We start from the raw sequence: 15,525 nt of genomic DNA on the forward strand, positions 1-15,525 counted from the left end.
TATACAGGTTTTAAAATATGAAACAATTTCAGCTGATAAATAAACATAGGAACCACCCTGGTAACTGCAGTGAAACCACTACACACAATCACTCTGCAGCTTTGGGCTTTGCTGAGTACATTGCTCTTGAAATTTGGACATAACCCTTGTGTGGATCCCGGAAGTTCTGCTTAGATAGTTGTTACAAGAGATACTAGGTCCTTAGGGCATGAAGGTTTTTAGGTGTTTTTTTTTTTTTTTTTTTTTTTTTTTTTGCTGTGGCCCCTTCCTGCACCTGCCCAAAGTGGATCGTGTCTCCTTGCATCTGAGCTTTCTATTGTCTGGGATGGCAAAGGTCATAGCTCCACATGTGGACTCCTGAGGGAGAGGAAGGTCCCAGTGTGCAAGCTAGGGTTCCGCCTGTGTTCGTTGTTTTGTTTTTGTTTTTGTTTTTGTTTTGAGACAGAGTCTCACTCCCTCGCCCAGGCTGAAGTGCAGTGGCGTCATCTTGGCTCACTGCAACCTCAGCCTCCCAGGTTCAAGCGATTCACCTGCCTCAGCCTCCCAAGTAGCTAGGACTACAGGTGTCCGCCACCACGCCTGGCTAATTTTTGTATTTTTAGTAGAGACGTTGTTTCACCATGTTGGCCAGGCTGGTCTCGAACTCCTGACCTCAAGTGATCTGCCTGCTTTGGGCTCCCAAAGTGCTGGGATTACAGGCGTGAGCCATGGCGCCCAGCCCCTCCTACATTTTTTTGAGTAGACTAGCACCAAGCAAGACCCACCATTCTCTTGTGAGTGTGAATGATTAGCTGAGCATACTCCAGGAACTGTAATGCCACATGTGAGGGGCCAAATTTACAGGAATTCCACAATAATGGAACAAAGAGCTATGGGGAGACAGAGGGAGTGGGAGGCCTTCTAGAGATGACTGTGCTGGGCCTGGAAAGGATTTTGTCAGAGAAGCTGAAAGAAGGTCATTCCAGGCATTGGAATGACAGCGTAAGCACGAACTGTGTGAATATTCACAACCCATTTCCAGGCTGCCCTTGGTTGCTCAGAATCTGGGAATGGGGCTGACTCTCCTGAGGAAGGCCATCACAGGACACCAGAGCTCCTCTGCAGAGGGCCACAGCAAGCGCAGAAGGCGAGGGATGTGTGGGCTTTTGCAAAGGGATGGTTTATAGGGAGGGGCCATGCGGATGAGGAAGTGAGTCGGGGACAGCACGACAGGGCAGCTGGGATAAGAGAGAAGCTGAGGGCTTCCGCTGCTGCCTGAGAAAGAGCTTTTCAAGCAGCATTGCCATTTCCTGTGAGGCTAAAACCTAGAATTGATTTTCCTTATATGTATTTCTGATAGACTACTGTTTCTCTGAGTTTATCAGATCTAGTAGACACTGGGGCACTTGGGTTCTGGGTTTTATCATGACAATTGTGAAATCCACACCAAATGCCACACCTACGCTTCCACTTGTCCTTGTCAGCCAGCAGGACCTTCACGCTCCCGCTCCAACCTCACCCACCAGTTCCTTACCCCAAACATTTCTGATGACTCACTCAGCTACACACCACAAGCTAAAGTACAAACTCGTTTAGAATGCCATATAGAATTTTTTTTTCCTGAATCTTTTCGAAGTCCTAATAAGACAATTGGTTTTGAGCTGCCAACTCTTTTCCCCATCTCTCCCTCAAGCCAGCACCGTGGCTTGGAGTCAGTGGCGCAGCTGGGGAACACCCAGGGGGGTTGTTGCGCCAGCCTCACAATTTACTTAGCAAGGTCCACGAAACACTGCAGCTAGAGTGATTCTGGAATAGGTCTATGACTTAGAATACAGACTTGGCTTAAGACAAAAACAATGTGAGAGTCTTTGGAGATTACTAATTAGATAAAGGTCGAGGGTCCTACTAACTAGGTCATTAGTAGTGACTAGGAATGATCACCTTGCCTTCTCATATTTTATGTCGTTTTCTTTTAAATCTTTCTTATCAACAGATGATTACAGTAACATTCAACAGTAAATATGTGTCCCACTTATCATTTTGGCTCAGATGGAAGAGATGAAAAATTGATCTTCCTCTTCTCTACATTCTATTTCCCTTGAATCAAATCCTAAAAATTTATCTATCTCTTACCTTGCATTTCAATAGTACATTACATTCACCAGTCACTTCCCAGCTCAAATACTCAGCAAAGTGAGGACCTATAAAATTTTAATGACATTAGCAATTACTCTATTAATCACAAATGCAAAATCAAAGCTCATACTTAAGTCCTAAGGTGATTTACGTCTGAAGTCAAATTTTCAAAATTCTAGATTTAGCTTTTAAATATTTTAATGTCTACCTATTTAACTGTAAATATTTTCAATTATTTTAATTTACTAGGCATTATTAACATAATAATATTCATTTTAATTTGTTATGGAAAGAACCTTGGAATATTTTGTACAAAAAAAATCAAAATTTTTCTCTTTATCCACTGCCTATTTTTACCTTGTTTCCTGATCCATTCTTGCCGCTGGAATTCAGCTTCTTTCTGGAGCTTTTTGAAAACTACAAATTGAAAAACAAGGAAGTGTGAAATTGAGTTGGGTGGTATAAATGCACATGTCAGCTACCACCCCTAAGTGATTTATATTCATTAGTGTAACACTCATACATGGTGACAAGCCTGCTCATTTTTTATCTTTATAGATGAAGAAATAGGCTCAGGAAGGTTGAATAAATTGTACAAGGTCATAAAGCTAGGAAACAGTGAAATGATATTGGATGTTGCAAACACAGAGCTCTGGCCAGCCTTTCCATTGCCTTTGTAACTGCCACATTTTAAATCTGGGTGGCAGGAAGGGAGCAGCTGATTTACTACAATCTAGTTACAATGGATGATTAGTAGATTCGCAATGCACTACTTTTGCATATTTTTATTCTCAATTTTAGTAATTTACAGTAAGTACACATGGCAAAACAGTATCATGGTTTGTTTCTGAGACACATACAGTCTTTGTTGTATTGCAATCTCCCTCACTGGAGAATTTGAGCAATAAACATTTGTTTATATATGAAAGTATTTAAATGCAGTCTTGCCTGTGGGCTAGGGATAAATTTGGTGTTCTTTTAACTTAACTTTCATTTCTATGAAATAAAATACCACGTAAAGTATTAACTGAAAACTGTATTTTTTTTTTTTTTTTTTTTTTTTTTTTGAGACAGAGTCTCACTCTGTCGCCCAGGCTGGAGTGCAGCGGTGCGATCTTGGCTCACTGCAACCTCTGCCTCCCAGGTTCAAATGATTCTCATGCCTCAGCCTCCCAAGTAGCTGGGACCACAGATGCATGCCACCACACCTGGCTAATTTTTGTATTTTTAGTAGAGGTGGGGTTTTACCATGTTGGCCAGGCTGGTCTTGAACTCCTGACCTCAGGTGATCCGCCTGCCTGGGTCTCCCAAAGTGCTGGGATTATAGGCATAAGCTACCGCGCCCAGCTGAAAATTGTATTTTGAACATTAGAATTCAATTAAGAAACAATTCAAATGACAACTTTTGTGCCATGGGGTATTTGGATTGAAGGGAGGAGCAAAGCCTGCTGGTTAATGTTCCACGGAATTCTTACCATCTCCAATGAGAACAACAGTAGAATGGTTAGTTGCTTTTCCATCTTGAAGCTGGAAAGTGTACGTTCCCTCATCCTCATCCTGTAGCTTCTCCATGAACATTTCAATGATGCCAGTGTTTCGGTCAATATGCATTTTATATTTCTTCAGTGTGAAAAGAAAATGACAGAGAAATCACCGAGGCAGATATTTTACTTGGATGACAATAAGCTTGATGAAATAAAAATAAACCCCAAAGAATAATAATTTTAGGCTAGGTGCAGTGGTTCATGCCTGTAATCCCAGTACTTTGGGAGGCTGAGGTGAGGACTGCTTGAGGCCAGAAGTTTTAGAATAGCCTGGGCAACAAAGCGAGACCTTGTCCATATAAAAATAGAAAAATAGCCGGGGCACAGTGGCTCACACCTGTAATCCCAGCACTTTGGGAGGCTGAGGCGGGCAGATCACCTGAGGTCAGGAGTTTGAGACCAGCCTGACCAATATGATGAAACCCCATCTCTACTAAAAACACAAAAATTAGCCTGGTGTGGTGGGATGCGCCTGTAATCCCAGTTACTTGGGAGGCTGAGACAGGAGAATTGCTTGAACCCAGGAGGCGGAGGTTGCAGTGAGTCGAGATTGCACCATTGAACTCCAGCCTGGGCAATAAGAGCAAAATTCTGTTAAAAAAAAAAAAAAATGGAAAAATTAGCCGGGCATGGTGGTGTGCAACTTTAATCCCAGGTACTCAGGAGGCTGAGATGGGAGGATCTCTTGAACCCAGGAGGTCGAGGCTACAGTGAGCCATGATTGTGCCACTGCCCTCCAGCCTGAGCAACAGAAGGAGACCATGTCTAAAAAAAAATTAAACATTAAAAATTAGAGTAATAATTTAAATACAATTTCTTCATAACTGAACAAGTTCTTCATATTCTTATACTCAGGAAAAGGGAAATATTATATGGAGTTTTTGATCTAGAGCAGAATGGATTACTAAAAAGTCTGAAATTTAGTTTCTTAAATCTAAATAAAGTTTTGTTACCCCAAGTGACAAAATGTCAAAAAGTTGTCTTTAGACTCTCACATTACCTTCCAGATTACATTTTATTTATCTATCTATCTATCTATCTATCTATCTATCTATCTATCTATCTATCTAGAGATGGATTCTTGTTCTGCCACCCAGGCTGGAGTGCAGTGGTGCAATCTTGGCTCACTGCAACCTCTGCCTCCCAGGTTCAAGCGATTCTGCTGCCTCAGCCTCCCGAATAGCTGGGACTACAGGTGTGTGCCAGCATACCCAGCTAATTTTTGTATTTTTAGTAGAGACGGAGTTTTATCATGATGGCCAGGCTGGTCTTGAAGTCCTGACCTCAAGTGATCTACCCACCCCAGCCTCCCAAAGTGCTGGGATTACAGGCATAAGCCACTGCTCCTGGCCTACATTATTTTTAATGAGTAGAATAAAACTATAGGCAGCAGAGGCCGGTATCTTGCTCATTTATCACTATCTCCTTGACATCTTGCACATGCATGGTATATAATAGTCAATTAATAAATATCTGCTGAATTAATACTTGAAAAAAATGCTTCTAAATCTATTTACTCTCTCTTTTTTTCTCTTTTTAGAGACAGAGTCTGTTGCCCAGGCTGGAGTGCAGTGGTGCAATCATAGTTCACTGCAGCCTCGAACTCCTGGACTCAAGCCTCAGGCCTCAGGCTCTTGAGGCTAGGACTACAGGCACACACCACCATGCCTCACCAATTTTTAAAAATTTTTTGTAGAGATGATGCTTCGCTATGTTGCCCAAGCTGGTCTCAAATTCTGAGCCTCAAGCAATTCCCCTGCCTCGGCCTCCCAAAGTGCTGGGATTACAGGTGTGAGCCACCATGCCTGGCCCTATTTGCTCTTAATGAATGGAAAGAGCCCTATTAGACTATACTTATTTTATCATATTGTTTAGACAAATTTTTTTCCCCAGAATGTAAAGATAAGTTTTAGTCACTGGGCATGCAAGCACAAATTCCATGATAGATTTGAATTTGTTAACTTTTGCTATATATAAACTATCACAGAATGAAGGCTCAGGCCTGGGATGAACTCTGTGATGCCATTCATGCTCCCGAGCCTCCCCTGCAGGAAGTCCGTCTCCAACTGAGATCACATTTTTGCTTAGCATCCCCCTATCCTATCCTGCTCCCCAACAATAAATCATTTGAACAAGAAACAACTTCAGACTATCTTTCTAAGAAACTTGACTTAAGAGAGCAGGTGCATACTCTCAAGGCAACACGTGTGCACGCTTGAACACGTGAAGGGGAGTACGTCTATATGCACGTATGCATGAATGTTCACTCACTGACTGTGGGGTGATGGGTGAGGCCAACAACACTTTTCCTTCCTCTCCCCTGGCCAGGTGGTGATCACAGCAGTCGAGGGAACATTTTGAAAGTGGAGAGGAGATGGGTCGCAGTGGACACAGGAGTCAGGAGTGACTTGTTCTGGCCCCACAGCAAGTCACTCTAGGCACTGGGAAGCACTACGCTGCATACTCTCCTAATATTCATGGTACTCGTTTCCCTCTCACTAACAAGTCCTCACATGTTTTAAAAATACATCTCAGTGAAAAGGGAAAGGGTTGCTAATAACAGTCACAAACCACACCTCCTCTGCCCTTTCAGTTTCCCATTGACACCCATGATAGCACAGGTGACAGTCAGAGCACCTGAACCCCCAGTTCTTCAGTACTACTGGGCACTGGCCTGATCTTGACTTGACTGATGTCTCTGGGGAGGACAAATAAAGCTTAGATGTTGTAGCTCTATAAAAACGATGCTTATGTTAAAAGGAAAGGAAAGAGTATTTTTTATATATATATATGTAACTACCTATGTAAATATGACACAGACATACACACAGAGAAGCATAGAAAAATGTCTTAAAAAGTATATACCAATATGTACATCAAAAAGCCATTAGAAGTGTTACAGCTCTTTTAGAATTTGTCTAGCAGGCTTTCCGGTTTTTGCTGGAAAGACCCCCCAGCACTGCCACCAAATTAAGAAAAGCCGTAAGAATGTGCGATTAGCCCTTTCTGAGTCTTTAATGCTTTTTGCAGTAAGGATGTATTGTGTTTTTAACCAGAAAAGCAATGAAAGGTATTTTTATTGAATTTTTCAGAGCCATTAGGCAAGAGGCCTGTTCTTCATATAACAAATCAAGTCCGTGCTGAGGTGTCCAGTGTGAGTATGATGTGAATTCAGGCAAGGGTATGGGCTCCTCTGCCTCCCAGGACAGCCTCTCTGTTTTCATGGGTGATCATACATCTCGGTTTGCCTGAGACCGTTTTGGTTTATGACTGTTTATGACTGTTGTCCTTTCATTCTCAAAGCGTCCCAGTTTGCATAATATGATATAGTCAATCTGTATTTTCATTTCACAGTTTTCACTTGTGAGAAGGATTTAAACTCACCCACTCCACCACCCAGCGGTTTTTATAACAACATATCCACATCCACATAAGGCTTCCTCAGTGTATTCTACAATGATACATTAAAAAGGCTAAACAGTGTAAAACCTACCGGGCCTTCAAAAATTTCCTTCTCGTTAAATATGTAGTTGACTTTGGCATTGCCAGACAGCTTCTCAGCCTGCATCCAAAACCGGACCTGGCCCTTCTCCAAAATTTCAACTGCCAACTCTGATTTAACTGGGACAGCTATGAAAAGTAAAAATAAACACAGTAATTATATTGGTAACCAATTATATTGGTGCTCATTTTTCAACAAGTGAAAAAAAAAAAAAAGGCGATGGAAATGACAATGTAGCACCTGCTTCTTGCAAAGCCCAGAGACAGTGAGAGTTGCAGGGAAAGGCTTAAAGACAGAGGGACTCAGCTCTGATGCTGGGACTGTCACTTAGAGCAAGTTGTTCATCCTCTTTGAATCATTAGTTGTCTCAACTGTAAAAATGAGGAAGATGAACTTACCTCTAGGGGCATGGGGCGCTTGTAGTCAGTATCTCTAACTTTCTACTGAGTCTTTTGGTTAGTGTTTTTTCTTGCTTTTTTTTTTTTTTTTTTTCCAACAGGTTCTCGCTCTGTTGCCCAGGCTGGAGTACAGTGACACGATCTCGGCTCACTGCAACCTCGGCCTCCTGGGTTCAGGCGATCCTGTCACCTCAGCCTCCTGAGTAGTTCACACAACAGTAACGCAGCGCCACACTCGGTAACAGTGACGCAGCACCACACTCGGCTAGTTTTTTTTTTTTTCTTTTATTAGACAGGGACTCATTATGTTGCCCAGGCTGGTCTTGAACTCCTAGCCTCAAGTGATCCTCCCTCCTTCGCCTCCCAAGGTGTTGGGATTACAGGTGTGAGCCACCTCATCTGGTTGGCAGGTGCTGTATTTTAAATTAGAAGCTTCGAAACTTATGTCAAATGTAAATTAATATTTCTTTGTATTCATTTTAAAACTACCCTTTTCAAATTTCAAGGGATGCTTTTCTTTGCATTATTCCATATTCACTACCAAGTTCAGTGTGATAAATTCATTCCAATGCAGGACTGAGAGGGGGCTCAGATGTCATCTATCGAGAGGGTTTCAGGGTGGAGAGAAGGTGGGTTTTGGAGTCCCACCAAGATCTGGACCAGTTACTCTCCTCCTTTAGATCTTGTGTCCCTCACCTGCTAACATGGATGTGCTATGAAGAGTAAATATAAGGCCAGGCACGGTGGCTCACACCTGTCATCCTAACACTTTGGGAAGCCGAGGTGGGCGGATCACTTGAGGTCAGAAGTTTGAGACCAGCCTGGCCAACATGGTGAAACCCCGTATCTGCTAAAATTACAAAAATTCGCCAGGCATGGTGGTGGGCGCCTATATCCCAGCTACTCCGGAGGCTGAGGCAGGAGAATTGCTTGAGCCTGGGAGGCAGAGGTTGCAGTGAGCCAAGATTGCACCATTGTACTCCAGCCTGGGCAACGGAGTGAGACTCTGTCTCTAAAAAACAAACAAACAAACAAACATAAATATAGTAAGAGAACACATTAAGGTACTGTGAATAGTGGTCTGTGTTCAAGAAGGTTGGTTCTCTTCCTCCCCTCACTTTACTGATCTCTTTACAAAATCTCAACTGCACCCCGGAAGACAGTGGTAACACGTCTGGGTGGTGGAGCTGAGAGCAGGGTCACTCCATCTCTTCTGTATTCCTCTTGGTCCTGGTTGTCCACACGGTGGTTTTCCAGTGTGAGCGGGATGTCTGAGTGCACCAGGGCGGCAAGGGCAGAGGCTAAGCTTCTCCCTTGCAGGACATTCATGCTTGCTACAAGTAAGTCTTGAGGAGAGTAGAAAGTACAATTTCTTCTAAAAATATCTGGAGACCTCATTCTAGGAAACTTACTATGTGAGTGAAGAGGTTACCTAAGAGGCCCAGAGTGGTGAGGGAGGAGGAAGAACAGGCCGTCTTGGAAGCCTCCAGCTCCCTTAATGTTCACTGTCCTCCCTGAGTTCTGAGAACATCGTTTGGGGAATGCTGGCCGCCTTGAATGTCCACGGGGGCACGGAGCAAAAGTGGCTGTGCATACATGGAGACAGCCCATGTCACACTCAGGGGAGCAGGCTCCAGAGGCAGACCACCTGGGTTTAACCAGCTGTGTGCAAATGATCTAGTTACTTAACCTCTCCAGGCCTCATGTTCTTCCCCTCTAAAATCAAATCACCACAATACCAACCCTTTTTAAGGTCATTGTGGAATTCAAATAAATATATCCTGCTTAACTACTCTACAGAAAGCCTGGCATATAATAAATGCTCTATTAATGTTGGCTGTTAATGTTTTGGCATCTCTTTCCTCCTCTAGTTGCTTCTACAACAACCTGGAAACACTTTTTTTGTTTTCTTTTTTCTTTTTTTTTGAGATGGAGTCTCACTCTGTCATCTAGGCAGTGGCATGATCTCAGCTCACTGCAACCCCTACCTCCCGGGTTCAAGCGATTCTTGTGCCTTAGCCTTCAGAGTAGCTGGGATTACTGGTGACAGCCACCACACCTGGTTAATTTTTACAACCACTAATTTTAGAATATAATATGTTGACACCTAAGAGGATACACCAACATATCTATATTTATATATACGTGCTTGTGCATGTCTCTCCACATATAGTGCATGTATACAACAGGGGTAACAACTGGTGTCTGCAAACGAAGGGCCATTATGCAGCATGCTGAGAATACCAAAGTGTACCCTCCCCCCACTCCCCCAAAATACCTTGAATTCTGGGTGTACGGATATATATTCAAATAAGCTATCTTTCCACACTGCAATTTAGTATCAATACTGGCAAGATAGACTAAGTCGCTTTCTATTTTTAGCTTTGTGCATTTTTATTTTTTCCATTTACTCAGCTCTAAATTTCCTTAGGCTCTTTTCTCTGGCAGTTAATGTGCCTCAGTGAAATATGTTATTTGTAGGTTTAAGGCACATGTTTAGTGGTTTTCAAAATATTTTTGAAAACAGCTTAAAATAGGAGAATTTACTGTGCCAAAGGATAAAGGAATACGATACTCGTTATTACATTCTCTAAGAAATAAGACAGTTTAAAACTTTACAAAATCTCATGAAGACAGCTTCATCAACATGCCAGCGTTTACAAAGATGGAGTGCCTATGAATCAGTAAATCGCATGAGCTACTTTGATCCTATCACCAGGCCTCTGAAAATATTCACGTTGTGACCTCATTGGTCTGAGAGTGGTAGGGGAAAGAAAAGAGCGGGTGCTATAGTATTGAAAAATGTTGCTTCCTTGGGTTAACCAAAACACCCTTGGATTGGGGGCTTTGATACTTGCATGTCAGAGTTTGTTATTTTGTGATTTTTATATTTATTTTTTGTGACAGTTTCTCACTCACCCAGGCTGAAATGCAGTGGCATAATCACGGCTCACTGCCGCCTCCAACTGTTGGGCTCAAGTGATCCTCCCGCCTCAGCCTCCCGAGGAGCTGCTGCCACACCTGGCTAATTTTTGTATTTTTGTAGAGATGGGGTTTCACCATGTTGCCCAGGCTGGTCTTGAACTCCTGGGCTCAAGTGATCTTCCCGCCTTGGCCTTCCTAAGTGCTGGGATTACAGGCATGAGCCACCTTGCCCAGCCACATGTCAGAGTTTTAATCAGTCTCAGGTTCTCCCTACCAAAATGCGACACTGGGTCTCTAATAAAAGGATACCTGAGTTTGCTGCTACCCTCTCTCTTAGCACCAATAATCAGAGTTCTTAGGCTTATGCAAGATAAAATATCTCAGTATAAATGATAATGACATCAGGCAATGCCTACTGTCTGGATTAATTCTGGCATGATCTCGGCTCATTGCAACCTCTGCCTCCTGGGTTCAAGCGATTCTCCTGCCTCAGTCTCCTGAGTAGCTGGGGTTACAGGTGCCTGCCACCACACCCAGCTAATTTTTTGTATTTTTAGTAGAGATGGGGTTTCACCATGTTGGTCAGGCTGGTCTTGAACTCCTAACTTAGTGATCCACCCACTTCGGCCTCCCAAAGTGCTGGGATTACAGGCATGAGTCACCGCACCCCACCCTCTTACAGCATTTCTATATAGTAGGTGCTATAAACCATTGTGATAGCCATTCCTGGAAAAGAAACCAAGGCACAGAGAAATAAAAGTGAGCTGCCCAGGCACACAGCTTGAGTCAAAAGTCCAGAACAAAGAGAGTCCAGGCCAAACACTTTGCTGTCATCTGATCTATTCCAGAAGTTGCTGCCTAGTGAGACTGCTCAAATCTGTGTGTGTATTGTGGATACTTACTTGGGAACTTGTGTTCATGGCTGAGAGCAAGTAAACGTTTCAATTCTGTAGGGGGAAAAAGAAAGCAATTAAACCTTAAACTACTAAAATAAAAACCACTTAAGAATAATCGAGAAATCAAAGCAACATTCGATGTGTGAATGCACTGATTTTAAACTTACCTTCCTCATCTATTAAGTAGCTTGATGCTATTCCATCAGTGTCTGTTACATCGCAAGAGTAAAGACCCAAGTCGTCCATCCCAAGGTCTTTGAAGGTCATTTTCGTCCTTCGGAACAAAATATTTTTCTTAGAAATGAGGGTGTGTGGGATCTGTGGGCCTGTGTTTCCCCTGATTCTGGGCAGTTGTATATGCTACTCCTTTCATCTGGACGCCTCCTCTCATCTCGCTGAGCTACAGCCTACGTGTTCTTGGTGTCTCAGGTTCAATGCCATTTACTCTGGGAGGACTTGCCTTACCTCCTTCCAGGGGGTGGTGGTGACAGGGGAGTGGAACTGGCACAAAGCCCACATGCCCAAGCTATGTTGCTTATCAGTGCACATCCTGCAGAAGAATATCCAGCTGAGCAGCCCCTGCTGGGAGCCAGACACTTCCCCCGCCAAGGGCAGAACCTGCTGTTGGTAACTCTGGGTGCCTCTCCTATGCCATCTCCTGCTCTCCCCTTTTCTGAACTTACCATGAGCATCTGTATTCTCCCCAGTGTATAATCCCTGTGCCTTCAGAGACAGGAACTGCTTTGTTTACTGTGTTATCCCCAGCACCCAGTACCTTGTCTGGCACATAATATGTGTAATAAGTAAATGAATGGCTCAGTGGGCAAGTTCATTGTGTTTTCTAACTTTGGCAAGCTATATTGCTAGGCAGTGTCTAAGACCAACCAAACATTGAAATGTTAAGTGTACAAACTGGGAGAAAAATTTATCGTTCAATTATCTTTTCTCGGGGCAAATGTGTTTCATGTCAAGAAATTTACAGCATAGGGGCAGAAAAAGTCCTTTAATTATATTCAGTATTTCCTTGTCATTCTACAACAAAATTGCTAGTTTTTTCTTTGATTTCTGAGATATACTGGGCTTCATTGTAATAGACAAAAGTACTTAGAAAATACTGTGCTTTATCAAATACTTTGCTTTATCATATCGATCCAATGTGGTTGACACGATGAAAATATGAAGCTTCGTAAGCTTTTGCTATAAAGCAAAGTAAAAAGAACACTCAAAATCTTGGCGTTGAAAGGAAATGACAGATCATATAGTTCCTCCATTCTCCCCACTCTCATTTTATAGAGAAAGAAATCCGAGGTTTGTGGAAGTTAAATAGCTGCCCACGGTTATACAGCCAGCTCCTGGTAGAGTTGGGCCTAGAGCTTTTCCATGTGGTGCTTCCACATAGAGCTTTCTTCCCATGTACTATTGGCTCACTCATGAGTGATGGTGAAAAAAGCAGAAGAGATTATCCTCAAACCATTTAATTTACCATAACTTGAACCAGCAGGTTCTTCCTAGCCCCCTACAAGTATCCTCGTCATTACTTTAAGATTTCCAAATTTCATAGATAATGAGAATCATCTTTAAAGCTGATCTTTATGTCAATCGAATGTTTCTAATAGCATAAATGAGACAAATAAGAAAGAACTTTAAATGGAATAAGTAAAAAGTATTTTAGAAGGGTTGTTATTATTATTTTATTTTATTAGAGACAGGGTCTCATTATGTTGCCCAGGTTGGTCTTGAACCCCTAGGCTCAAGTGATCTTTCTGCCTCAGTCTCCTGAGTGGCTAGGATTTCAGGTGTGAGTCAATGAGCCAGTCTAGGATGATTATTTTTAAGGTTTAAGTTGGTTATTATTTTCTACAATACCAGATATAAAATATATGTGACTTCATCCTCTTATTCCAAGCAATTTAAGTGGAAATCAAAGAGCTCACCTCATTCTCCTACAGTGAAAAGGAAACCCATGATTGTGATTGACATAGTCCTTACTTGTTGCCCTTGCTTTCGACTTCTAACCGTGGAGAGTCCTCAGTGGATACATAATCTTTGGACCAGGTGAACTCGGACTTTGGAGTCATCTGATCACATTCGAAGTTCAATGAAATGACTCCATCATCATCCACATTTACAACAACCTCTTTGGTTCCTATAAATCAAAAAGAAGGTACTGATACTTCGTGGAGGAAAGCAACCAAGTAAGAATTCGTTACCTTGAGATCCTTTACTTTAGCCCTAAAGTAGGGCCCTGAGCCCAGGTCAAGGAAAAGTTTTACTGCTTATGTGAAGGGACAGTCCTACTCTACGATTTGGCTTTTATGCCATAACACGAAATCTGATGGTTGCACCACGTTTCTTAAGTAGAGTCAACACCATGGACAGTAGTGTTTGTTATGTGACTGATGGTATAGTTATGGGAGCGGTTTGATTGCAATAAGGAGACAAGGCAGCTTTGGGAAAAGGGAAAGTCAATTGATTTTGATCAGGCCCTAATTCATGACTTTTGCTTCAATAATATCCACATGCAATCAGTCATCAGGAAAGCGCAGAGATGAAGAACCCAAAAGGAAATTGAATGGGAGAAAGTAGAGAAACTAAGAATCGCCTATATTCACGTATTCAAAGTCTTTAAGTCATTTAAGAGTGGAGAAATATATGGATGCCTGCTCTGTGGATCACATAACCAGAAATCAATTTAAAGATGTCCCTCTAGACTAGAGTGATAGCAACTGAGAAATGACTATTATTGAACTGCATGGAAATTTAAATGGAAATGAGTTTCAAGAGATTCAGCTCTTTCAAGAAGATTGGTTTTTGGATTTAAAAAAACCAATTCAGTTAGTGTTTTGAGTTATTCTATTTTTGAGAGTTATAATAAATTGCACCTGCACCTAATAGAGAATTCTAGGAGAATTTGTATAGCATATGAAACATTCACATCTATTCCTAAATCCAGTTGAAAGGAGTAAAATGCTCTACTCAGATTTATACTCATTCAATTGCCAGTCTAAACTTCGTTTGTTTCAGTACATTAGGAAAAATATATTTAAAAAAATAAAAATAATATACAGTTTGTTTCAGTACATTAGGAAAAATATATTATATTCAATCCCAGAAAAGTACAGCTGTATTTTTTTAAAAAGCATAAAAAAACTTCCAAAAGAATTGAATGTTTTCTCTCTAGATTATATCATAAGAGGCCAACATCCTGGCCTACTGTCCAATAAAACTTGTTAGTGGAAAAAAATTGCGAACGTTTTCCCAAGGGAAGGCCAAGAGGAAACCAGTGCCTGGTGCCTGGCAGGAAGATCTTGGTTCCTGAGCCTGACAGTTGATCTAACTTACGTCCGTACAAATGGCAGTGTATGCTTCAACTATAAATTTCCAAAAAGTGATTGTTAGCACACGCAAAGCTTAGAGAAGACTGGTTCTAGAAAATTTTTTAAAATTCCTTTTTCTTAAACAAAGGGCTACTTTCATATTTGGTTACATAGATAAACTGAAATAACAATTAAAGAAGGCTTAAGGATTCCTTAAGTTAATTGTCTGCCATATGTTACTTTTAAAGGGCTATATGTATTCCATTGCAAGTTGCAGCCCACATTTTATTTCTGTTCCTGATAACACGTGACTAATCCTCACACTCTAGTTTCGTATAATATTGAACAAATGCTCTTATTAAAACTTAAGAAAAGGCTAACACTGAAGAGTGTTGACTGTATTATAATATACAGTTTGTGTGACTGAGTAACAGAAAGAATGCAAACAGAAATTTTTGTATATCTGTGTTGTTACAGAGAGAAAAGAAGTGAGGTAATCTTGCTTTTTGCATAATCTCTATTTTGGAAGCATGACAGATTGCTCATATTCATCATTCATTGTTCTATCTGTAATCTCTTTTTAAAAGGAAGTGAATCATCCATATGCTTGCTGTTTATTACATTAGAGGTATGACAAGTTTACAACAAAAATATTGCTTATTGATTGTGAAAGATTTGACTTTTCTGAAAACAAAATAACCACAAAACAGAAAGAATATGAACAATTTAATCAGCTTCGCCATTCTCTCAATGCTGTAGATAACTTTTGTACTGTAACACCTTGCCCATTTGGAACACTGCCCAAAACCAAGAAATAAGGAAAATAAG

General features: G+C 41.5%; 2 protein-coding genes and 1 non-coding gene across 15 annotated transcripts in view; 2 read left to right on the top strand and 1 right to left on the bottom strand.

Moving 5' to 3' along the window:
* LOC126941171 (myosin regulatory light chain 12B) overlaps positions 1 to 15,525 on the top strand; it is a 392,918-nt gene that overhangs the window by 201,264 nt on the left and 176,129 nt on the right. The window lies entirely within an intron of this gene.
* The window catches only part of MYOM1 (myomesin 1), a 177,807-nt gene that overhangs the window by 16,123 nt on the left and 146,159 nt on the right, over positions 1 to 15,525 (bottom strand). For all 4 annotated transcript variants that reach the window (XM_050767428.1, XM_050767432.1, XM_050767429.1 and 1 more), the window contains 7 exons: positions 13,370 to 13,526; positions 11,548 to 11,654; positions 11,387 to 11,431; positions 7,153 to 7,289; positions 3,591 to 3,735; positions 2,473 to 2,532; positions 2,113 to 2,180 (listed from right to left, as the gene is read on the bottom strand). In XM_050767428.1, coding sequence (XP_050623385.1) covers positions 2,113 to 2,180; positions 2,473 to 2,532; positions 3,591 to 3,735; positions 7,153 to 7,289; positions 11,387 to 11,431; positions 11,548 to 11,654; positions 13,370 to 13,526 — 719 coding nt within the window. The remainder of the gene's footprint in view (positions 1 to 2,112; positions 2,181 to 2,472; positions 2,533 to 3,590; positions 3,736 to 7,152; positions 7,290 to 11,386; positions 11,432 to 11,547; positions 11,655 to 13,369; positions 13,527 to 15,525) is intronic.
* LOC126941576 (U7 small nuclear RNA) lies at positions 6,551 to 6,613 on the top strand. Its single transcript, XR_007721363.1, has one exon. It is a non-coding gene; the product is annotated as a U7 small nuclear RNA (small nuclear RNA).

This window comes from Macaca thibetana, chromosome 18 (assembly GCF_024542745.1).
Source record: "Macaca thibetana thibetana isolate TM-01 chromosome 18, ASM2454274v1, whole genome shotgun sequence".
Taxonomy (NCBI): domain Eukaryota; kingdom Metazoa; phylum Chordata; class Mammalia; order Primates; family Cercopithecidae; genus Macaca; species Macaca thibetana.